We start from the raw sequence: 24,274 nt of genomic DNA on the forward strand, positions 1-24,274 counted from the left end.
AAATTAAAAATGCAATTCAACCAAACCATCTAAACAAAGGCTGTCCCCAAAGCAGAGGTTGTCCTTGCTTGAGAAATCCATTATAAGTCAATATGCTTTATTTGACAGAGTATATTTGGATCAGTATCTATGAGTCACTGAGTATCTACTTCCTTGTCAACTTGGCTCTCAGAATGTAAGACTGTCCTCTGACTCATTAGCTTCTACCCTTATTCTGCCTGTTGTTACTATCTTAACCGGGCACATTTATTCTTATTATCTTTAATCTCTGTTGTGTATTTTACTCTCTGCTTCTCCTGTAGTTTGTGAGATATCAGATTTTAAGAAATTAAACAGTAATGTTTGTAAACTACTGCCAAGACAATATTTAATGGCATCAATAGCTATAGAAAACTGCTTAGGGAAGGGGGTTTCAGTTCAGAAAGCAAGAAAAGTGACATTACTACTAAAAGACTCAAAACAGTTCTCCCAACATTTCAGTAAACAGAATACTGACTGGCATAGTATCGAGTGCCAAAAAGAACAGATACAATAGGCAAGTTAAAGACAAAAAATAACATCATGAAAGAACAGCTCTAGCATTTTGTAGAACACACTAAATGAAAGCAAAAACGTTTATATAAATCAACCTATACCAACTAAAGACTCTACTTTGGCAAACACCTACACTGAACACAGACCAGGCCTTTGGGTAAAATTTGAACAATTTTCTACAATCCTCTGAAGCAGTTTAAAGAGACTTCATAACACCAATCTATGCTTTCGTGAAAAACGCATGCTCAGAAAAACCTGGATAACTATGCCGTGCCAATCACATACTGCAGACCTCCTAAAGCAGTAACAAAGCAAAAATTCATGAGTTGGAGGAAAAGGATCCAGAAGTCTTTTTTCTAATAACAATCATCTCCTCCCTCTCCTGCCCTATTAAAACATTATTATTACTTTCACCACTGGCAATGTATTATAATCATCCTTGCAGGAAGTCAATTCAAGATCAAATGTAATCAGAAATGTCCTTAAAAAAAAGAGGCTCAACCTCATTCATCAAGGAAATGCTAATGAAAACTATACTGAGAATATTTTTTAATCTACCACATTTGCAAAAATCCACAAGTCAGACACAATATGATATTGGTAAGGCTGTAGGGATACACTCTCCTAACGGGTGCTCTCCTATAATGAAGGAGGGACTACAAAATTGTATCACCCATTTGGGCAATTTGGCAATATCTAGCAAAATTACAAAAACACTTTACCCTTTAAACTCAGCAATATCATTTCTGGGAATGTATCCTACAGATATCAATACACATAGAAAATAACTTATGTACAATATTATTCACTGCAGTATGCTTAGTGATAAGTGAAGTGACAACAACTCAGATGTTCAATAATCACTTAAATATATTATGGTACATCCAAACAATGGAACACAATGCAGCTATGAAAAAGAATGGGCATGCTCTCTATGCAATGATATGGAATGATAGCTAAGATATATTAAGTGAAAAAAGCAAGGTACAGAACAAGCAAGGCTGTACGTAATAAAAGGGGAAAAGTAAGAAAAAATTTATTTTTTTATTTTTATAAAGAAACACTCAAAGAATACATAATGAAATTGGTGACAGGAGAAAAGGAAAACTAGAATAGATGGGGCATGGGTGGAAGCAAGACTTCTCATTGCATAAAAAGAAATTTTGAGTTTTGGATTGAGAAAATATTACTAAACTTAAAAAAAGAGGTAACTGTCAAAACAACTTACAATGAAAATTAATTGTAGTAATTTGAGATAGGACATTTTCTTTGCTTATTGCTCCTATTTCATTTCAGTGAATACGGGGCAGACGGGGGGGTGTGAGGCAGAGAGGGAGTATACTTTTTTTTTTTTAGGAAGATTAGCCCTGAGCTAACATCAGCTGCCAATCCTCTTTTTGCTGAGGAAGACTGGCCCTGAGATCACATTCGTGCCCATCTTCCTCTACTTTATATGTGGGACACCTATCACAGTATGGCTTGCCAAGCAGTGCCATGTCCGCACATGGGATCTGAACCGGCGAACCCCAGGCTGCCAAAGCTGGCTAATCCCAGGTTGCCAAAGCAGAACTTAACACTGCACCACCGGGCCGGCCTGGGGAGTATTTATTTTTAAAAGTGCCTTCACAAGTCCCTAAACTATTTTTCCAACTAAGTCTTAAATTCCTTAAAAATGAATTTTCATACATACCACCAAGCTTTTTTTTTAACTTCAAATTATGTTTAAGGCTTTTGTACATACTACAGATCTCTTTTTTAAAGCCTATCACAGGGAATTAATTTATTCCAGGAAAATAGAGTTCTGGAAAAACAGAAGTAGAAGTAGAGAGGATCATCTGGCTGACCAAATCATACCACAAAGGTTTTGAGTAAGAAATACAGCAGTTACAGAAAACATCCACTTCCTATAAATTACAAACTAGAAGGATATTCATAAGATCATTTTTTCAAAGTTTAACCACACCTTGAAGGTATTATCCGACCCTCTTAGTTCGCAGAAAATGAATGAGAGCTCAGACACACTGTTTAAGCTACTCTTAAATTTTTGCTTAGTCTCACCAAAATACTGATTGTTCCCACCTTCATAGCCACTTGCCCTAGACATACTCTTTCTTTTATATTCATGCTATTACAACATATTTACTCTGGGTGTTTCATTTTATTTCTACTACTGGTTATAACAGGGCATTGAGCTATTTGGGAGTCAAATGCATTGAGAAATAATGTATAGTTGTTCATCAACAAGATGATGGCTTCAACCAAACTATAACTATACACTCTGTAAAATGCAGAGTCCAAGAAATACAATCAATCACAAGATATCTGTCACATTATTATGGTTAGGAGGAAATTTTAACCAAATATTACGTATTTTTAAATGCCAAACCCATAAATTCCAAAGGTATCCCAAATCCCCAGAAAATCCATTTAAAATGTAAAGATATTCATTGGGAAAACTTATGGTCAGTATTTTAAGAGGATGGACTGAATAAAATAAATTTTCTATGTACCAGATATGTTTTTATTAGTTTTCTAGAGCTGCTAACATATTACCACAAACTAGGTGGCTTAAAACAACAGAAATATATTCTCTCACAGTTCTGGAGACTAGAAGGCAGCAATCAAGGCATTGCCAGGTCCCTGCTTCCCTCCAAAGGCTCTAGGGAAGAATCCTTCCTTGCCTCTTTGCAGCTTCTGGTGGTTGCCAGCAATCCTTGGTGTTCCTTGGCTTGTGGCAGTATAACTCCAGTCTCTGCCTCTGTCTTCTGCCTTCACATGGCCGTCTTCCCTGCCGCTATCCAAATTTCCCTCTTCCTATAAGGACGCCCAGTGATTGGATGAGGGCCCACCCTAATCTAATACGACCTCATCTTAATTTGATTACAACTGAAAGACCCTATTTCCAAATAAAGTCATATTCACAGATACCGGGGGCTAGGACTTCAACATACCTTTCTGGGGTACACAATTCAATTCATAACATGCTCCAAATCAGTCAATTTATTCAAAAGTAGACCTAGATTCATACATGGAATATTCATAGATTTTTGCCTAACCAGCATCCATTTCCCTTTCTTAGGTAATAGCATCCAATTTTCTTTTGAAGAGCCAATCTGCTGCTCCTTCAAACCACAAGGGAGGGCTGGTCTTAAGCCTCTCTCCAAAACCATGCACCTGTCCCTGATCAAGTCAGAAAAATCACACTCCACTGGCCTCAGTGATTGGTTCAGAGAAAGGCCACATGACCCAAGACTGACCAATGAGTCCTTCCATCCACCCAATTTGGCTTGTGCTATACAAAAAGAGACGGATGGACTTTAAGAATTATACAGGTCTAGAGCTACCAGTGATCATCTTTACCATCATACCTGCCAAAGAAGGAAACCAAAAGAGGAAAAGAATGCTTAGAGATGGAGATAAGGAGACATTCCTGACGACATCAAACTTCTGGATCCAGTTATGTCAGAATCTAGCTTTAGCTTTATTCTGTGAACTTCCCAGTTCATAAACCTACGAAATCGTCTTTTGATTTAAATTAATCTGAACCGGGTTTCTGAACCTGCAATAGAAAAAGTCCTGATAGATACAGGGGGAACACTGCAAAGTGCCAAATGATGGAAAACAGGGCCTTACTTTTTTTCAGTTATTTTCTTAAACTTGGCAAAGACACAGGAAGAGCCAGTAGAAAAGGAATAGGTTATATCCATGTCCATTCCCTGTCTACCAGGCCAACTGCCAAGAAGGGTTTTAGAATCTAAAAGTTACAAACAAATTCATTCATGTTTGTTAAATTAGTATGGATCTGTGAGTTCCTGGGAGCAAATTATGAACAATATAAGGAACTCTGAGTTACAAAAACCTAAGTATTAATACCTAAAAATAAAGCATTCATAAAATCTTTTCCTCCTCAATGACATTCCACATCACCACCATCCCTAAAGCAGTAACAGTCCTAGATAGACATCACTACAAGCTGGCTAGACTGGTGACAAAGTCATAATGAAATGTCTTTCTTGCCATATCACCACTGTGAGGACATTCAGACAGCCTCGCCCTTAAATATGGCTATCACTGTTCATGGTTCATTTGTCTCTATCTTAAGCAAACTGTGTCACACACATAGTATGTCAATATAAACGTCCCTAGACTTCTGGAGAGAACACCAACATTTTATACTCATATAAAATCTAAACGCTCTTCCTTCTCCATTTGCTGCCCACCTTCAAATTTTACCCATTTGGTTCTGGAAAATTCCAGCCTATTCCTATACCTTTGGCTGATATTTCAGAAACCTCAAAGTAATAACACACATTCTGGACAGGAAAAGATTACATTTTGAAGTGAAACAAGACAAAATAAAGAAATAATGTTTTGCTTGTCAAAGGTCACGTTTTACTTGTGTCTCCACACATGCACAGAAAACTAGTCCTTAGTACCTTTAATACAGTGGCTCTCAAAGGGGCAACTCCTCTCACCCAACATTCCTTAAAAATCACTGTGTTAAAAACCATTAAGGGAACCACAAATTGTGTCCAAAATATCTATCTCTCTTCCTCATATTTTGTTTTTCCTTAAATAACCTGAGTCACCATAAATAGAATACTGTTACTCAATTTCAGTCACTATTTTGTAAGATTTCAAAGTACTATTTTCCACCTTTCCACAAATATTTACTGAGCATCTATTGTGTGCCAGTCACTTTGTCAAATACTTAAAATACAAAGAAAAACACGTCATGTTCACTGGCTTCAAGGGTCTTGCAAACTAGAAGAGGCAGAATTGGAAAACGGGAAGGTGGTAAATAAAGTAGTATAATAATGATTGCACATTAGAAAAAGTGACCTGTATTTTGTGGTTAGAGGACTTGAGGAATTTGAGAGTATGGACTGGGCAAGATATACAGAGAGAGCTGAGACTGAAGAAGTAGGCTAGAATCAGCTATCTTGGAGGGTCTTTCATGATGGTTAAAGTAACCTTATTATATCTGCCTGTGGTTTTCAAACTTGAGTGTGTATAAGACTCACTTGAGATATTTGTTAAAAATACAGATTCCCATGTCCCACCAAAGAAGATTCAGATTCAGCAGATCTGGAGTAGGACCCCAAATTTTCAATTTTTATAAATATCTCAGTGGTTCTGTTCAGGTGGTCAATACTTTGAAACAACGCTTTAGGTAGGTATTTTTCTCAAGTTTTCCAAGAAGTCCTAGGGGTGAGACGTAGAATGCTGGGGGAAATGCACTTTCAACAGCCCCAAGTTTCACTGTTCTGTAGGTGACAAGCTCATCATCTTGTGTTCTTGGTCAGATACTGCATTTTACCACAGTGGCTCTCTTTTAGTCCCTGTGCATTCCTGCTTAGAGAAGAATTCCCAGTGTCGAGAGTCCAGGTGAGTCTGGACACCATAAATTTGTCGTAGCATCAATCCACACAGCTGTTTTTCTGTCTATAAACTCAATATAAAATCAAAATAATACTTAGTATGGTTATTATGAAAATTAAATTACATGTGATAATAGATGTAAAACATGTAGGGATAATGGCACACTGGAATTCAAGATTTCAACATTTCCAGGTAACAAAAAGTTACAGGGAGGGGATGGCACTGGGAATGGATGTTTGTCTATAATACATGTCAATAATATACTACTTAAACTCTTCCCTTTACTTAAATCATGGTTGTCGATTGACCTGGTATCATAACCAACAATTATAACACTGTTTCTTGGTTTAAAATGTCTTGTGAAATAGAAATAACCAAAAAAATAAACTTTAACACCTAAATGGGCACTATATATACATATTAATATTGTACCTGGTACTTAAGAAGGTGACTGAAGAATTCACCAAGCAAGAATGAAAGAAGAGAATGCCTTGTAGTGGTGAATCTACTTTCTCAACTTACTAAATTCAGTAGATCCTCCCATGCTATACCCTTCTAAGTTCCTTTCTGGTACAGTATTATCCCAGTCAAATCATCCCTCCCCATTTGCATAAGGCCAGAGAATGTCTTTTACATTGTTTGCCTATAGCAAGCTATTCATTTTCTGTTCCCTTTACAGAGGTGTAACTTTTCTAGAACTTACAAACAGTGTTAGTCAGGACTTCGGTTGCAAGTGATAAAAATCCAACCTAAATGGGCCTGAACAAAAAAGGACAGTTATTGGCTCAAATGGGCTTTTTAGATCTCCCTTCCGGTACAGGTGGATCCAAGTGCATAGTAATATTTCTCTCCCCATCCAGCACTCTGTTTATCTCACACACAGGCACACAGCTTCACTCACAGGCAAGCTCTCCCCAAAATGGTAACTACTTCCTGCAAATGGGCTACTAGCTTAGCTAGCCCAGAGAAAAAGATCTCTTTCTCAAGAACTCCATCAGTCAGTCTCAAAGCTGACCCCTGAACCACCCACTCATTGTGACCAACAACCAGGCATCAGTCACAGGAGTAAGTCAGCTTCATCCACACCATATGGAACTCAAGAATGCTAGGAAAAGTGGCTGCCTAAAGGGAAATCAAGGTGCTACTACCAAAAGATGAGGGCAAAGATTCTGAGACGGCAAAAACAGGATATGGAGTACAGAAGACATAATAAAACACACACATGCTTCTTACCAAAAATAAGGGAGAAAAAACTTAGGGGAAAAACTAAAAATACAGTTTACATGATCACATTCATGTGAAAGCATATGTGCTCTGAAGCCAGACAGTCCTAGATTCAAACCACCAGTTCCATCACATTTGTGAATTATTTAATCATTACCACTCTCTGTTCCTTCAGAGTAATAAGAAAAAAAAAAGGGGATATCACACTCTTTGCAGGTTGACTATACAGATTAAATGAGAAATGTAACTGCTAAGCACTTATTGTGTGCTTGACCAGTATCTACTGTCATGAATATTTACATGAAGAAATGAAAACTGATGTTTTCTAAGGTAGATTGCAAAGGGCCCCAATTCTTCATCCCTCCATACATCCAGGCCCTTTGCCACGTAACTTTATAACGCCCTCCCCACCATGACTCTGGGTTCAATCACACGATAAGATTTAACCAATGCGATAATAGCAAGAGTGAACAGACAAGCAGAGGCTTGAAAAAGTTCTTCCTTATTCTGCTTCCTTTGTGCACTTCTGCCATTCCATGAAAACAGGCCCAAGGTATCCTGCTGAGGGCTGAGAAGGGTGTAACAGAGCCTAGTAACTGCAGTCATCTCAGCTTAGGTCAACCTACGCAGCCAGCTCATCCTCAGACATGGAGCAAGCCCAGCTAAGATTAGCAGAGCTGCCTAGCCAACACACAGCTGGCTAAATGAGCAAACCCAGCCCAGATCAGCTGAACCCCAAACTTGTGAACAAAATAAATGCCTCTAGTTATGCTACTAAGGTATTGTGATTGTTTGATATGCAGCATGAATGCAGCAATGAACAATTGAAACACCATCTTATAGTGGTAGGTCAATAAAAATATTTTTTATACTTTCTCTTATGATGTTAAAAGGCAACTTGACAATATAAACAAAATAAGTTTATTCTTATTACCATTACAAATTTACTATCCAAGCATACTTTTAAACTGTTAAAAATGGAAGCAGCAATGCTTAACTTCAAGAGAGGTTGCATCTCTCACATTTTTTTAAATTCATAAATACATAAAAGCCAGGGGCCAGCCCGGTGGCGCAGCGGTTAAGTGCGTTCATTCTGCTTCGGCGGCCCAGGGTCCGCCAGTTCGGATCCCGGGTATGGGCTTGGCACCACTTGGCACACCATGCTGTGGTAGGCGTCCCACATATAAAGTAGAGGAAGATGGGCATGGATGTTAGCTCAGGGCCAGTCTTCCTCAGCAAAAAGAGGAGGACTGGCAGCAGTTAGCTCAGGACTAATCTTCCTCAAAAAAAAAAAAAAAAGACAAAAGCCAGAAGAGACAAACTATTTGCATTGTATCAAAATAAAATTGTTTTATGGACTTAAGATAAACACTGATGAAAACAGAGCAAAAAAATTCACTAAAAATTTAAAAGATTTCATTGACTATATTTCATTATGGAACTCTGTCTAGTTAATTTCATTTTCTTAACTATGACCACTACTGTTTCTACTTCACAAGTCATTCTTATCTCCATGAACTTCTGAAGATGTTTGTTTCCCCAGACTAACATACATATATGCATTTACTTAAAAAATTAATTCAGTTTACTTATTAATTTGATATATTTTCAAACATATATCGACTTATTTTACATATACAAAAAGAGAAAAAGAAATACAGTCACATGTTGCTCTTAATGATGGCGAACACATTCTGAGGAATATGTGGTTACGCGATTTAGTCATTGTGTGAACATCACAGAGTGTACGTGCACAAATACAGATGGTATAGCCTACTACACATCTAGGCTATTTGGTTCTAATCTTAAGGGACCACCATGGTATATGTGGTCTCTATTGTTAATTGAAATGTCATTATGCAGCAAATGACAGTATAAAGAAAAGATGGCGATATACTGAATAGGGAGGAAAGATGAATGAAAAGCTGTATCAGGCAAGAGCAAGTTACTCATTCCTCAAAGAACATTCCTGGCAGAATACTAGGGTGCATTATTGGACCAAACAGAAGATGCTCTATTTTCTGCCATCTGAAAGCAACATCCTTTCAGCATTAAGTTTTAAAATGTGCTGCTTATTTCATAATCCAAATATAATGGCAAGAGTATCATTACTATCTTGCTTATACTTCTGCTCTTTCTTGAGTCAAAGAAACCAGACCTTACCAGCAGCATGATTCGACAACAAAGTCTTCCTGTTTCTTAATGAAGCCTGTTTTCTTTACCTTTTTTTTCCACTTGTAACTGGATATAAATATTCATATTCCTCAAAACAGTTCATTTCATCTTGATTACTTGTTACAGAATATCTGACAAAATATGGATTGGCTGACTAAGGTACAGTATTATTAAAGGTAATTTTACCTAAACATCTTCATATAGTTTTAAGGAAATTTCTATCAAGTAATGTCTGAGGTAATACATAAACATTTATTAATCACTCCATAAGAACAAATCTTCCACTTTTTCCAAAACAAAGTTGAAGGCCTCAGGAAAAGGAAAAAAAGGCAAAAGTTTTCTGGGTCATCAACACATCTGGTCCCTTGTCATTGAGACAATGTCAGTTTATTTTTCACCAATGTAACTATATTAGAATATTAGAATACTCTTCTCCATTAATTTACATTGTTTGCTTTTAAAAGATCAAAATCTCTGGATAATTCAATCTTTTTAATAGTTTAACTGTCTTGACCAAAACAACTCATTCAGATTGGACTGTCACCTATGTGGCCACTTTTTTAAGAAAAATTAAGTCCCATACAGATTTACAGCCCTGATAACTCCTACCTAAAGCCTCTCACCTAATGTGGAAAGTTCTAGTTTCTCTTCTCTCTCTTTCCCCCATTTATGAATTTACCCTTGCCTTTCACCAATAAAATGTACTAATCTTTGATTTGGATATGTTATATAAAATTAAACAGAAGTTCTTTGCCTAAGGAAAAGGGAGCCAAAGGGAATGTTATCTTTTAGATAAGATTGTACATTGGTGCTCTTAAGCCATGGATCTTGAACCTGTTTTCAGTAGATATATGTGGATTTCTGACTCTCTGTATATGTCTATTTTAACATGACAAATCTATTTTAACACATACTCCTCAGCGAAAAGCTATGCATAGTAAATATATACACAAATAAAAATTGGTTGTACAAGATTCACATGGAAAATAGCTTTATCATACCTGTTTTCCTTTTAAAAATTCAATACAGCAAAATTCCAGTACCTCTCAAAAAACTGATGGAAATTAATCCATATTATTTTATTATTTTTATCCTGATGTATTCTTTTTCCAGAACAGAAACCAGATCTAGACAGAGTATCTAACATAGTCCCATAAAAATATTATTGCTAAAGGTAATTTTGAGGTTTCCAATAGGCAAACAATAAGTAAAATTTTAGTACACTGACCATTGAACATAGGTGATATATAACTAAATCATTTTTAAAAGATGTATTAAACACTCACAGAAAAATGACCAGCTTAAAGGTTTTTCAATAGCTATTCTCAAAGATTTATGGACTTCCTAATGCCCACCCATAATTAAAGTATCATTTTATTGTGATCAGATAAGCTAACCAATGCCCATTTATACAAGTTAAACTTTGTCAGCTTCCATACCAGCTGACTGAAAAGTCACATAACCGAACACATGACGAGATAAATATTTATATTTTATCACTAATCATGCAATAAAAAGCTGCATTTTAACACAAGGACATAATCAAAAACATTTATATTCCTCTCATTTTTTATTCTTATTGAAAGCAAGGAACTTATTTATTTTGATGGGAATTTCTCCCTATTACCTTTGTCACAACATCTTCCCATATCTACTAATGAAGCATTTTTGTCTAAGACCAGTGACATCTGAATTACCCAAATAGTGTATCATTTAAAAAATTTGGAAAACCCCTCCTTCCCCTTCTCAGCAATTATACACTACCCAGCAACTTCCCTTTCCATCCCACATTTTAAAGTATTTATTGCCAACTGCACCAAATCTAAGTCACAGTTACAAGGTTAGAACTAAGAAGGCATTTGGCTAAAATCCAAGAATCCTGAATCCTGGCCTCAATCTGCTTTACCTGTTCGCCCCTCCACCTCGGCTTGACATCTCTGGGAAGGATATGAATGGAACAAAAGGCCAGGCACCTACAGACTGTTACTATAAGGGCTTTTGTCACAAATTTCAAAGGGCCCTGTGAACTAGGCTGGTCCACACTGAAGGCTCACCAAGCTTAAGGCCAGGAATCAATATCACTTGGATATCCTTTGCTATCTTTCCTCTTCTAAGCCTATACTCAAATCTCAGCCAATGATGAAGAAAGGCCAGTCTAGCAACACATGCAGGAAAACCAAGCCAGTGGAACACTCAGCTCAGAAACCTATTTAGCTCTCAATACCACTGACAAAACTAAAAATTGAGAAGAAAAAAGAAAGACAAACAGGACCATAATGCAGAAGAGAAGGGGGCAAGGCATTCTAGGCCAGGAATTGAAAGAGTAATTATGTTACCATTTATGGTAAGATTATGAGTAGAGAAACCAGAATTCTTTAATGAAATATAAAGCAAGTAAGAAATTAGTAGTTGGAAACAAAGAAAGGGGGGGCATTTTGGTGGAATGAAATAGGAAATTTTAAAAGAAGGGCATACACTTTAATGTTAAAGATTAAAGAGCACAGGCTTTTGAATTCCAATCCCATGTCTACCACTCTTTAGCTAAGCGACGAAGAATGAAATCCTTAATCTTTCCAAATCTGTTTCTCCACCTATAAAACAGATATTACATCAAAGGGCTTTTGTGGGGCACACAATAAATGCTCAGTATATGGTAGCTTTTAAGAAACATTAGTAAAACAAAACAAAAACAAAAACTTGTCTTCTCCATATTTAGATAATATCTTTATAAACCACTTGATGGGGACAATAAAAATATGTGGAAAACAAGAGAGAATCAAACTGAATATAACCATATCAATTTAATAAATTCAACAATTCCTTCCTCTACAAACATTGCACACTTATTTCTGTAATTAGAATAAACCAATAATTCTAAAAGTACTAGTGGAGCACTTACTTATATTAAATCAGATGTGAATTCTGTAGTAAAATGAAATATATTTTTTTTCGGTAAATTCACATTTTCACATGTGAGATTTCCTTTTGCCAAGCAAGATACACCCTGTAGTTCCTCTTAAAATTAGTTTTTCTTCCCCTGTAAATTGTGAGTTTAGCAAAGGGAGAACATGCCTTCACCCTCTGGAAACCTCTAAAAAGTCAACTAGTAAGACAAACATATAATAATCATTTATTGATAATGATGATGATAAAATAAAACAATGCAGATTTTATGAAAAACAAGCTAATCATAAGACAGAATAAGTCAAGACTATCTAGTATTACCAATGAGAATGAATATGCTCTTCATACAAGTTTTCCCAATAATAGTAATTCTCATGGTAAGTAATATTGGTGTTCACATCTTCTAATCCCAAAAGTCTTCATATGTATCATGTTTAACAGAGGTACAAAACTAGTACATAATTTCATATAGCAATTGAAGCAAGTTAAATAAGAGAATTTAGTTCTGTGTTTTACTTTTATCTGAGACGTTAGGTAAATATTACAAACATTAAAATACCATACAGCTATTTCTGTGGGTAAGAGGGAAGCATTTATACTAAGGGAAATCCCGATTGCTTTAACAAGAGTTATTACTCAATGTTTCCCAACTGACCAATCGTTTTTTATAGTCATCTTTATCTTCCTACATTTCCAAATAAAGACAATAAAATGTTTGTGAAAGTTTCCTAAAAACTACAAAATGTGCTATGCAGATATAGGATGGTAACACCATTAATAGATTTTTCTGACACTTTCTGCTTTCTTTATGTTAAGTTTTAGAGTCTGTTTATTCCCCTAGGTCATTATACTTACCAAAATCTTGTGAGACAACTTTGTTTCTAAATGATCTCCTTCAAACTTTGTAAAACAACTGGGATGGACTAACTTTAAATGATTTAGAAGTTACAAGAAATGCTCCTTTACTTCAAATGGTAAAATACAGTTATAGTAGTTTTCAATACTAATTGAAAGATACAACTGAGTAGAAGTTCTCTTTTCTCTTTAGTATGAAATGTCTGAAACATACTCATTTCTAGTTTCCCAATACCAAAATCTGAAATGTAAGCCTAAATAAATCACTAGTTTCATCCATATTTTTTTCTTTTAGCATTCCTTTTGACTCATTCTGCTCTTACAATTCAAAAATACACATTACCCAAAACTAGACTATAAAAACTTCATTATAATAACGTCACTCAACAAAAAGTGGTTTTACACATGTAACTTCCTTGGATTGCATAACAATAAATACAGAAAACCGATTAAGTGATACATCAAAAGAATCCATAATTCTCTTTAACAAAGACAGATAAATGTGGAACAAAGGAAATGAAAACAAGACAAAAATCACTAGAAGGTGACAACCATTACCATATAGCTTCCTAACTTGTCCCTCGCAAACGATCCATTAAGTAAAGGATTCTCAGGCTAATTCTGCCACCTACCTCGTAAGATTTTCAATTTCATCTTTAAGACATCATTATACTTGATGCATCGCGACAGACCAAATCTAATCAATTCAAAAATCAGAGTAACTAATGACAAAATTCAAAACAGTCTTTTGAAAACAGTGTATTTGGGGCCGGCCCAGTGGCGCAGCGGTTCAGTGCGCATATTCCGCTTCTCAGCGGGCCGGGGTTCGCCGGTTCAGATCCCAGTGCAGACGTGGCATGGCTTGGCAAGCCATGCTGTGGTAGGCGTCCCACACAGAAAGTAGAGGAAGATGGGCACGGATGTTAGCTCAGGGCCAGTCTTCCTCAGCAAAAAGAGGAGGACTGGCAGCAGTTAGCTCAGGGCTAATCTTCCTCAAAAAAATAAATAAATAAAACAGTGTATTTAGTTTAGCACCAGAAAATAAAATCATATAACTTGCCATAAATATAACCTGTCAGATATCTGGGTTTTATAAAATACAAACCAAAATGTAATCTTAAATTTCAAACATACTGCCATTGAATAGATTTCTCTCACTATTCAAACTTAAAAAAAAAAGAACAGATTTAGACAAAATGTGTACCTACAGTAAAAGCATCCCGCTCTACCCAAAACTTTACTTACTCAGGCATAGAACAGATTCGAATAATGTGGTTTACCACATTATGTGTACTTGATGTATGAACCCTCAACTATAGAGAGGCAGGAACTTAGAAGATTTGGATAGCAAAGTATATCTGTGTTGTCACACAACTCTATCAAATAACTAATTATTTTAATAATTCATAGAAAAAGATGTTTAAGGAAGCCTTTCCTGAGTAATTCTAGTTCACTCCCATCACTCCATTACTATATCCATTTTTCCCTTCACAAGGTACACTGCAGCTTATCTTGCGATTTGTAATTATTCCCAAATTAAGGGTACGATAAGAAAAAAAGTTTGTGGGGCTGGCCCCGTGGCTGAGTGGTTAAGTTCTCACGCTCCGCTGCAGGCGGCCCAGTGTTTCGTCGGTTCGAATCCTGGGCGCAGACATGGCACTGCTCATCAAACCACGCTGAGGCAGCGTCCCACATGCCACAACTAGAAGGACCCACAACTAAGAATATACAACTATGTACCGGGGGGCTTTGGGGAGAAAACGGAAAAAAATAAAATCTTTACAAAAAAGAAAAAAAAAAAGAAAAAAGTTTGCAAGTCACATACTGATATGGGTCTAGTATCCAAAACATACTCTTACAACTCAATAATAAAAAGACAACTCAATTTAAAAATGGGCTAGGGATCTGAATAGACAGTTCTCAAAGGAAGATATAAAAATGGCCAAGAAGCACATGAAAAGATGTTCAACATCATTGATCATTAGGGAAATTCAAATCTAAACCACAATGAGATACCACTTCATACCTACCCCCTAGGATAGCTATAATCAAAAACACAGGCAATAACAAGTGTTGGCAAGGGTGTGGAGAAACTGGAATCCTCATACACTGTAGGTGGGAATGTAAAATACTGCAGCCACTTTGGAAAACACTTTCGTAGTTCCTCAAAAAGTTAAAACATAGTTACCATATGACCCAGCAATTCCACTCTTAGGTACATACCCAAGAGAAGTGAAAACAAATGTCCACCAAAATAATACTGACAATGCAGCATTATTAATAATAAGCAAAAAGTAGAAACAACCTAAATGTCCACCAACAGATGAATAAACAAAATGTAGTAAGGTCCCTACAATACAATATTCTTCAGCCATAAAAAGCAATAAAGTGCTGACACATGATACAACATGGATGAATCCTGAAACCATGCTAAGAAGCCAGACACAAAAGGCCACACACTGTATGATTATATTTATATAAAATGTCCAGAATAGGCAAATCCACAAAAACAGAAAGTAGATTAGTAGTTGCTAACGGCTGGGTCAAAGGAGGAATGGGAAATGACTGCTAATAAGTATAGGGTTTCTTTCGTGGGTAATGAAAGTGTTCTGGAATCAGTGATGTTTGCACAACCTTGTGAATAAACTAAAAACCACTGAATTGTACACTTTAAAAGGGTAGATTTTATGGTACGTAAATTCTCTCAATAAAAAAAATTCAGGGTATGGACCACTGTATTTGGGATACTTCCTGCATACAAGGGACAGTCAATAAAATGAGCTAATAGTTCACACTAGAATTATCCCAAAAGCAATGCACAAGCGTATGGAATAGTAAAAAGATTTTTTAACTATTTGCAAATAGAGCAGAAAATAATTTGGAGGTTAGTGATGGTAAGTTTTTAACTTGAAACTACACAAGATAACAGCTTTGTTTATTCACATTTACCCAATATGCAGATTCCATACAATAGGGGAGTACACATAAAGGAAATAAGAATCAACAGAGAAGTTCAGAGGCACAACCAAACAAATCAAGCCCTTGTGCTGAGCTTTCAGAGCCAGTGTGTAAACCAGGAAAGAAAACCAATCTCATTATTTTATATATACCTTTATTTGCCATAGAAAATACTTCTTGACTGTTTCCAAATACCAAATCCAACCTCTAAGGATGAAAATTTGCCAATAATAAAGAGTATTCAAAGAATATACCACTGATTTTAGGCAATTCCAAAAATAGGTTTTGTGTAACAGAATAAGATATAGCCTCCAAATGACCTTACTTAGAAGAGACACTTGTGGATGACAATATTGTCCCTGTCAAGATGATTTAAAAAACAATCTTGTGTCATTATTGTAGAGTTCCACAATGGAATCCTTAAATAAAGAAATATTCCTCCCCTGAGCTAAGGAGAGAAATGTATTTCAAACCCCAAGCTGTCTAAGAAAGAAATTCTACTTTTTAACCTGCCTTAGAATATCCTATAACCTACCTTTGTAAACCTATCATCTATACGCCCCCTACATGAATCATGGACTGCAGTTTAAACAGACAACTCATTCTTGTCGTTTTCCAGTTTGGTGCATTTGTTTCTCATGACAGGAATGCCTTTTCCATATTCACCAAAATGAAGCCTTCCTTCATCACCTGAAGAGATGTCTTTCACTTCTACACACCCAAAGCACTTGCTTGAACCATCATATGGCACATTTTGCCCTCTACTTATAACTGAATATATTATATTTTCGCTAAGAACTAAAAGTTCCTGAAGATTAGAGCAGCTTCCCCAATATCTCCGTTTGCCCAAATTGCCTGGTACAAGGTAGATGTTTAATAAATATTTAAATGAAGTAAGTACATACCTAACTGCCTTTCCTTTGTTCCTAAAAACAGCACTAATACAAATAGCTAAGTGATCAGGCACCAGGTACTCAGAAGTGGCAAATCCCCATGGACAATGAATACCTCATTCTCACTCTGGAAGAAATTCCAGGCCATCCTGTGTAGCCCCATAAGGCTATACAAGAAAAAAAAAATGACATTATTCAGATGCTTCCTAGAATTGCTCCACCTATAAATACATTTGAAGGAATTAGGCCCATTTGAAACAACTCTATAAGTCAAAAAGACTCACCATGCTATCCTTTTTTGGTCAAGCTAGAGCTAAGCTGAAATCACTACAACGGGAAGAGCTGAGAATACAGCAAAGATTAGGAGCAGCCGAGCAATAGGTTACATCACACCAATAGCAGAGAGAACCTCGATCTTCCTGAAATCTGAACTGATCATCCTAATCCCAGACGACACCTCAATAATCACCTGGTTACCAAATATCCATCTTGATCATAATCACCGTCTGAACAGGCTACTAACTCCAATTCAACTAAAACCTAATAATGGAAACACCAACAACTCCACTGCCACAATCCTGACACTCCCCCTCCAAATCCATCCCTGCAAAAAAGTAGAAGGGAGAATTAGATTTTGGAAATGAGTGAGAATTCATTTTTAATCCAAAGACTGCTATAAATTAAATATAATTTAGAAACCAAATGATCCTAAAGTATTAAGATAATCAGTCAAGAGAATCAAACGGAAGGCTAACTGTTCAGAAACAATCCCATTAAAATAAAACAGGAATTACTACATCTGCTAGTGACAAACAACATAGTTGCCTTGTGGATTGAAAATAAGGATAATTGCCAGCTCTTTTAAATATAGAAAGTTAACACTACAATTGACTTAGAACTCGCCTCTTAAACAACAAAATAACATATAATAAAAGAGAAAATACGAGACCCAACTGATTTTAGTTTGGAGACTATCAACTATACATTACTGCTCAGATGAAAATACCGCTCTGCACTCTGGACTCTGGGTATCTCTTGAACTTTACTACCTCGAAAGTGGAAATTTGGAGTTAAAAATATGCTTTAAGAACACTGATCATCAGATTAAAATCCTCTTTCATAAATGAATCTAAAATTTGATATTCAATTCAGAGTTTTACAAAAGGATTTTATTAGTCATAAAAAAAAAACTTTGTCAAGCAGCAGTAACTAACCACGAACACCAGCAATGACTGATAAAAAGGGGGCCTGAGGCAGAAGGCAAGGATTCAAAGCAAACAGAATTAGAATAAGATAAACAACTCATTAAAACCATCTAAACTAAAGCCGTAATAACTTAAATCTACAAGGTTATAGTCAATTTTAAATCTTTTAAAAACCCCTACTGAAAAAAACCAATCACTAAAAAAGTGAAATAAATGTAAGAACTCAAAATTCTTCAAAGTAATTGCAGGATTTTCTGTTAACTCCCAATTCCGAAAACTCATTAATTTCATGCTTGTCAAAACCCCCTATACGGCTTTTATAAGCTCTTATATGAGGGTTACAAATAATAATTTTAAAAATGCTTAAGCTGATGTAACATTTTAGCAAATGTATGGTAGGTTTGAAAGAATAAAACAAGCAGAGACAGAGTAAAGGATAACTGATAACCTGGAGGGCAGAGCTGGGCTTGGACTGGCAGGAGGGAAATTTTAAAATATATCCACAAGATAAATTACACCAAAAAACTGACTCATGCCTTTATTATTTACACAAGCATATGTTTTAAAACGTACTTTTAACCTTTGGACAACCAAAGTAATAGCAGATACCTTAAAGCATTATTGCCTATATTAATTTTGATGCTACAATCTAAATCCTTAACAAAATTCACAAACATTTTCCTAATGAAAGACTGCAGAAACGGCAAGGTTTATCTTTTCTGAGTAAACGTTACCTTATTTTTCACTTGTTTAAAGTTTCAGTTTTGCTTTTTAACCTATTATAGAACACATCCCTTGTGGGACATTGTAAAGGGCATACCCTCCTGTCAAGCCAGAAAGCTCAAACACAAAGACACGGAGCTAACCAAGTGCTGTAATTCTTCCAAACTGAGCCTCTCCACACCCCCTCCACCCTTCCCCCCAACAGATATGTCTATTAAATCAGTGTCTGTTCTCCCCCTCGCACAACAAAGAGAACTTCTCACCGCATGAAATTGCCGCTGAATGGACACCAGAAAGCAGGATTTGCATAATTCCTTCCAACGAAACCCTGTCGGGAAGGCGGGGAAGAGGGGCCCAAGCGAAAGGACAGAATCTCCTAGATTCTGCTGGGGAAGACCAGGTTCCCAAGAACATTCCCCAGGGGGGTGCGGGTGCAGGGGAAGGGGCTGGAATTCCGGGCCTCCCCGAGGACTGGGCGTGGGGGGCGGAGGACGACGAGAGCGCATTTCCCCACACCGCAGCAGCAGCACCGAAGCAGACGGGGAAATAACAATGCTGGCGGACGCGAGAGTCAGACACAAGGATGGACCGGGGCTAGGGGGCGGCGGGCGGAGCGGAGACACCACACGGGCCACTTACTTTTTGGAGGGGGGTTAAATATATGAGTTAAGCCCTTATGGTCCCGCCGGCCGCCGCACAGAGGGAAACGGGACCTTGGGAGAGAAAAACAGACAAAACACACAGTATGAGAGGCGCAGCTCGGCCGTCCGGCCCCTCCCGGAGCGCCCCCGTCCACACTCCCTCCTGCCCGCGGGGAAAACGCCACCCGAGGCGGCCCGAGGTCCGGGAGGCGGGGGGCGGACGAGGCTCTCGGTGAGGCGGCGGCTCCGGCAAATCCCCCGGGAGGGCACAAGAGCGACCCCGCTCCGGTTCTCGGTCGGACCCGGTCCCACCCCCCCTTCCTCCCCGCCGCGCACACACCGAACACAAATACACACACACCGACCCGAGCGTCGAGGATTAACTCCCCGGGCGCCGCCGCCGCCCGCAGAGGAAGTGCAGCCGCTGCCCCCCGCGGCCATGACACCCCACTTGGCTCAGTCAGGCGGACCCGGGGCCTGTGACAGCTCCGGCTCCCTCCGCCCCCATCTCCACCTCACGCCTCGCACACGCCCGAGCGCCGGGCGCCCGCCCGCCCGCCGCCCGGAGCGCGTGCACGCGGGGACGGGGGCGCGCCGCCGCCGCGCGTGGGGGAGGGGAGGCGCGGCGAAAGCTGAGGAGAGGGGCCGAGCCGCGGCCCAGCACGCCCCTTGCCCCCGGTCCTCGCGCGGGGCCCTGCGGGGCCGACGGCAGTGCCCTCAGCCAAGTGGCAGCGCCACGGGGCGAGTCTCCACAATAAGCCGGCAGCCCGGGGCCGCCGCGCGGGGAGGGAGCGGGGGAGGGGAGGGGCACGCGCGCCCGCCCGAGAGCCCGCCCCGGGGAGGGCGCGCGGAGGGGAGGGGCCGGCGCGCGCGCGGGGGAGAGCCCGCCCGGAGGTCGCGCGCGCCCGCACTCCGGGGGGTGGGGGAGGGGGGCGCCCGAGCCAAAAGAGGGCGGGCGGGCCGGAGGAGCAATTGCCTCTGCCCCGGCTCCCTCCCGCGTCCAGGGCGGTCGGCGGCGGGGCGGCCCAAGGGCCGGAGGCGGCCGGGGGAGGGTCTCACCTACACAGTGAATGAGCTTGTGGCGCCACGAGTCCAGTTCTTGCCGAAAGCCGCGTCTCTCAACGGAGCATTGCTGCCGCCTACACACCCTCGCCATCTTCTGCCGCCCGCCCGGCCCTGCCTCCGCCGCGGCCCCGCGCACGCCCAGCCGCGTCGCCCGGGGCCGCGCACGCACCCGCGGCCTGGGCGTCGCGCCTCCTGCCGGGGGCGGCGCGGGGGCAGGGCCGGCCTCACCTCCCGGTGGCCCTGGCGTGGCCCCGGGGCGGCCTGGGCGGGCTGCCTGGCCGCGCGCCCGCCCGCCCGGCTCGCAGCGCCGCGCGGCCCGCCCGGCGGCTTTCCCCGTGGTCCTCGGCTGCGGCCGCCGCAGGCCGCCCAGGCGGGCGCCTTCCCCCGGCCGAAGCCCAGCCCCGCCGGCCCTACGTCGCCGCCGCTGCCACACTGTCCCCCAAGGCCACGGCTGCCCCTTCCTTTCCCTCCCCGGGGCTTTTTGTTTCTTAAACCAGCCTCATCTGTCACTTACAACCTGCCTATCGCCCGACACCAACTGTTGCAAGTTCCGTGGTAACCGCTTTTCTGAACTTCTCAGTGGAAACTGCTCTTCCCGGGAGCCTGTTTAAGCGGCAGCGTTAAGAATAAATGCCCGGATGCCCGGGGAGGCGCTGAGCCCTAAAGTTTTCGCAGGTGAAAAGGATACGTTTTATTAAGTCATTGGAAGACTTAGCCAACATTAGTAAACCCAGTAAAAATTGAAATGAAACGTTTTAAGTTAAAAAACTAGCAAGGGTGATCATAGGCGAAATTCTCAAGTTGGCATATTCAGAACCCCTCCGGTGTTGTGTGGAAAGGTGTTTGAAGAAAATTGTGTTAAGGTGAGAATCGTGTTTCAAAAGAAGGCTTAATGAAAAATACTTAAAGCAGAGTGTTGGAAAATAGCTTAATTTCACCTTTCAGAAACGACTCAGCTATTTTCGATGACGATGGGATTTTCAGGTGAAAACTCTGAAAATAATTAAATCACCCTGCGTAGGCCACTACCTGTTCCATTTAAACGTAATGCTGATCTTAATTCTTTGACAGTTATTTGGGAGAGAAAGAGAAAAGAGAGAAGACGGAACGAAGGGGGGTGGGGGGCGGAATACAAAACCAAAAGAAAAAGCCAGTGATAGATTCCTCTTTACTAGTAGGCTCAGTACTCTAGGATTCTGGCCTCTTCCCCACCTTTGGGGTTTAAGATTAAGGACGGTGCATTCCTGCTTTTAGATATTTAAATTTAAATTTGAAGACTTAATTTTAATTTCTGTAGTAGGTAAAACAAAGTCATTAAGTACTTGACTTCAAGGATTCCGTGGGTGTATTGATTTAGGTCTTTTCAAAGGTCCAGGTTCTCTGAATCAGGCACTTCTAGAATGGCGTGTCTATCCATAAAGAGACGGACTGGGTGGGCCTCTTGGGTAGGAGTGTTTTGAGGGGTATGAATGGAAATGCACCTTGTCCCCAGATCTTAAAACTAGTGATTTTTCCACAATTCGCAAAAATCCACAGTATTTCATTGGTCTAAGAGTACTGTCAAATGAGTGAGCTGTTAAGTCAGGAAGTATTGGATTTCTGTGTACATAAAACTATCCTGAGTGGTGAGAGGAGAGGACAAATATGAGATCAAAGATTGCTGTGGACAGCCGTCCTGCCCATGTGATGGCGAGACATCTTGTATCGTCAACGCGGAAGTTCCTTTTTTCACCACTAGGTGGTAGGTTTGAGTCTTTCATAGCTTTTAACCAAGTTTCTATGGTTTTTTCGCAAAATTTCAAATAAATGAACACTATGTAACGCTAAAATGAGTTACTAATGAATGTGTACTCCACTTATCCCATATAATTTGCTTAAAAATAATCAAACCAAGAGTATTATTTCCTCAACATAATCTCTTAAAGAGTCTCAGATGTGTGGATTAGCAGGCTCCTAGAGACTTCAGAGATCAACTCTAATATGGGGTATGGATTCTCTAATTTGAGGTAGGGAATTGGAAGCCCAGACAAGTAAAGTGACTTGACCAAGGTTATGTAGCTGCCAGGTAGAGAGAGGGCAACAAACACCGGAAAACAGGTTTCTCAATTCCCAATTCGATGCTGTTTCCACTACGCCACCTTGAATTGCAATTACCGCTTCACTTATTTTACGTTGGGAACCAACATATAGCTGACCTCTCACAAAGGCCTATTTGGAAGAAAGGATAAGGGGACAATAATAATAACTTATTTATTAAGTACCACTATATGTTTAGCTTTGCAACTTTATTTCATTCCATCTGAATAAAAATGCCATAAAATAGGTACTATTTTTACCTACTTTTTACATTTTCCAGATTAGAGACTCAAGATTCAGAGGAGTTAAGTGCCTTTGTCCAAGGTCACAGAGCTAACAAATGGCAGAACCAGAATTCTACCATCTCTCTCACTCCAAAACCCTCTAAAGTGTCCTTCAAGTAGAACCAGGACTCTGCATGCAGAGGATTCCTTTAATTCCATGTGAGAGATGATGTTCCGTTACACAGTGGAGCAGTTTGACAAACAGTTTGAGCTCCTATTGCATGCCAGGCAGTGTCATAGGCATTGAGGACACATAGCTATCTAAGACATAATTTCCTACCTCTAATACCTTTGGCTACCCTGAAATCTGGCCTTCGCTGCAAGCTCTTTGCCATTCTAGGGAGGGTCAAGCAATGTAACACAGTGGTTAAAGAATAGAATCTGAAGACAGAGAGCTGATTGGAATACTGGTTCCATCCATTAGTAGCTCAGTGACCTTGACAAATTAACTCTTCTGGTCATCACTTTCCTCATGTGGAAGAGGATAATAGGCTCCAAGATGGAGTTTGTGAGAAGGTGAAATGAAACAATCATGTACTGTAGCTGGCACATCGTTAGCATGAAATGAGTATGAGTTCTCATGATTAGGCTTCCTAAGTTCCCATCTCTTGTTCAGTCTGCAGGGTGACAGGAAACCAAGATGCTTGTGCTGTTTGGAGTCAGTCTGTGCCAGTACGAAGGAATGACAGCAATGACCTTGGCCTTTGAAAACAACATTCTGAGTCATGTTCTATAGTTCTCACAATGGGCAGATGATAGGGAGAAATGGAGCACAGAAAAGGACTGTGAGAGAATGGGGTAGACTCTGCTAACCGTAGGACTGGTTGCTCAGTATTACATCAAGTTTGTGTCTGATTAGTTGGAGGTGGCACGTAATAGGGAAATGACCTCAGATAAATGGGAGGATGAAATGAATTGTGGGGCCTTCTAAGGAAGAAAAAGCATCCTGATGGGAGACTTCTTTTTATTATTATTATTACTATTATTATTATTATTATTATTTTTGCTGAGGAAGATTAGCCCGGAGCTAATATCTTTTGCCAATCTTCCTCTTTTTTTTCTCTTTTTTTTTGCTTGAGGAAGATTAGTCCTGAGTTAACATCTGTGCCAGTCTTCTTCCACTTTATGTGTGGGTTGCCACCACACATCATGGCTGACGAGTGGTGTAGGTCCACACCCAGGATCTGAACCTGCCATCTGGGGCTGCCGAACCAGAGTGCACTGAATTTAACCACTACACCACAGGGCTGGCTCCTGGCTCCTGATGGGAGACTTTTTTAAGAACATAGTCAACTTCTAATGAATGCCAACAGATACTTTTTAAAGCACTTTTCATGGATCATGTCATTTATTCC

General features: G+C 39.8%; 1 protein-coding gene across 34 annotated transcripts in view; it reads right to left on the reverse strand.

The window, feature by feature from the left end:
• Positions 1–20,720, reverse strand: part of LCOR (ligand dependent nuclear receptor corepressor) — a 123,677-nt gene extending 102,957 nt beyond the window's left edge. For 2 of the 34 annotated variants that reach the window (XM_070560187.1, XM_070560362.1), the window contains exons 1-2: positions 20,554–20,699; positions 19,493–19,566 (exon numbers count right to left, since the gene is read on the reverse strand). Coding sequence is in view for 6 of the 34 variants with exons in the window: in XM_070560167.1 (XP_070416268.1) it covers positions 19,493–19,566; positions 19,856–19,935 (154 nt within the window). In the remaining 28 variants the exon portion in view is untranslated. Of the gene's footprint in view, positions 1–19,492; positions 19,567–19,855; positions 20,086–20,553 lie in introns of those variants that run through there. The other 32 variants (XM_070560195.1, XM_070560283.1, XM_070560223.1 and 29 more) reach the window with 30 other exon arrangements.
• Between the last annotated feature and the right edge of the window lie 3,554 nt (positions 20,721–24,274).

This window comes from Equus przewalskii, chromosome 1 (genome assembly GCF_037783145.1).
Source record: "Equus przewalskii isolate Varuska chromosome 1, EquPr2, whole genome shotgun sequence".
Lineage (NCBI taxonomy): Eukaryota > Metazoa > Chordata > Mammalia > Perissodactyla > Equidae > Equus > Equus przewalskii.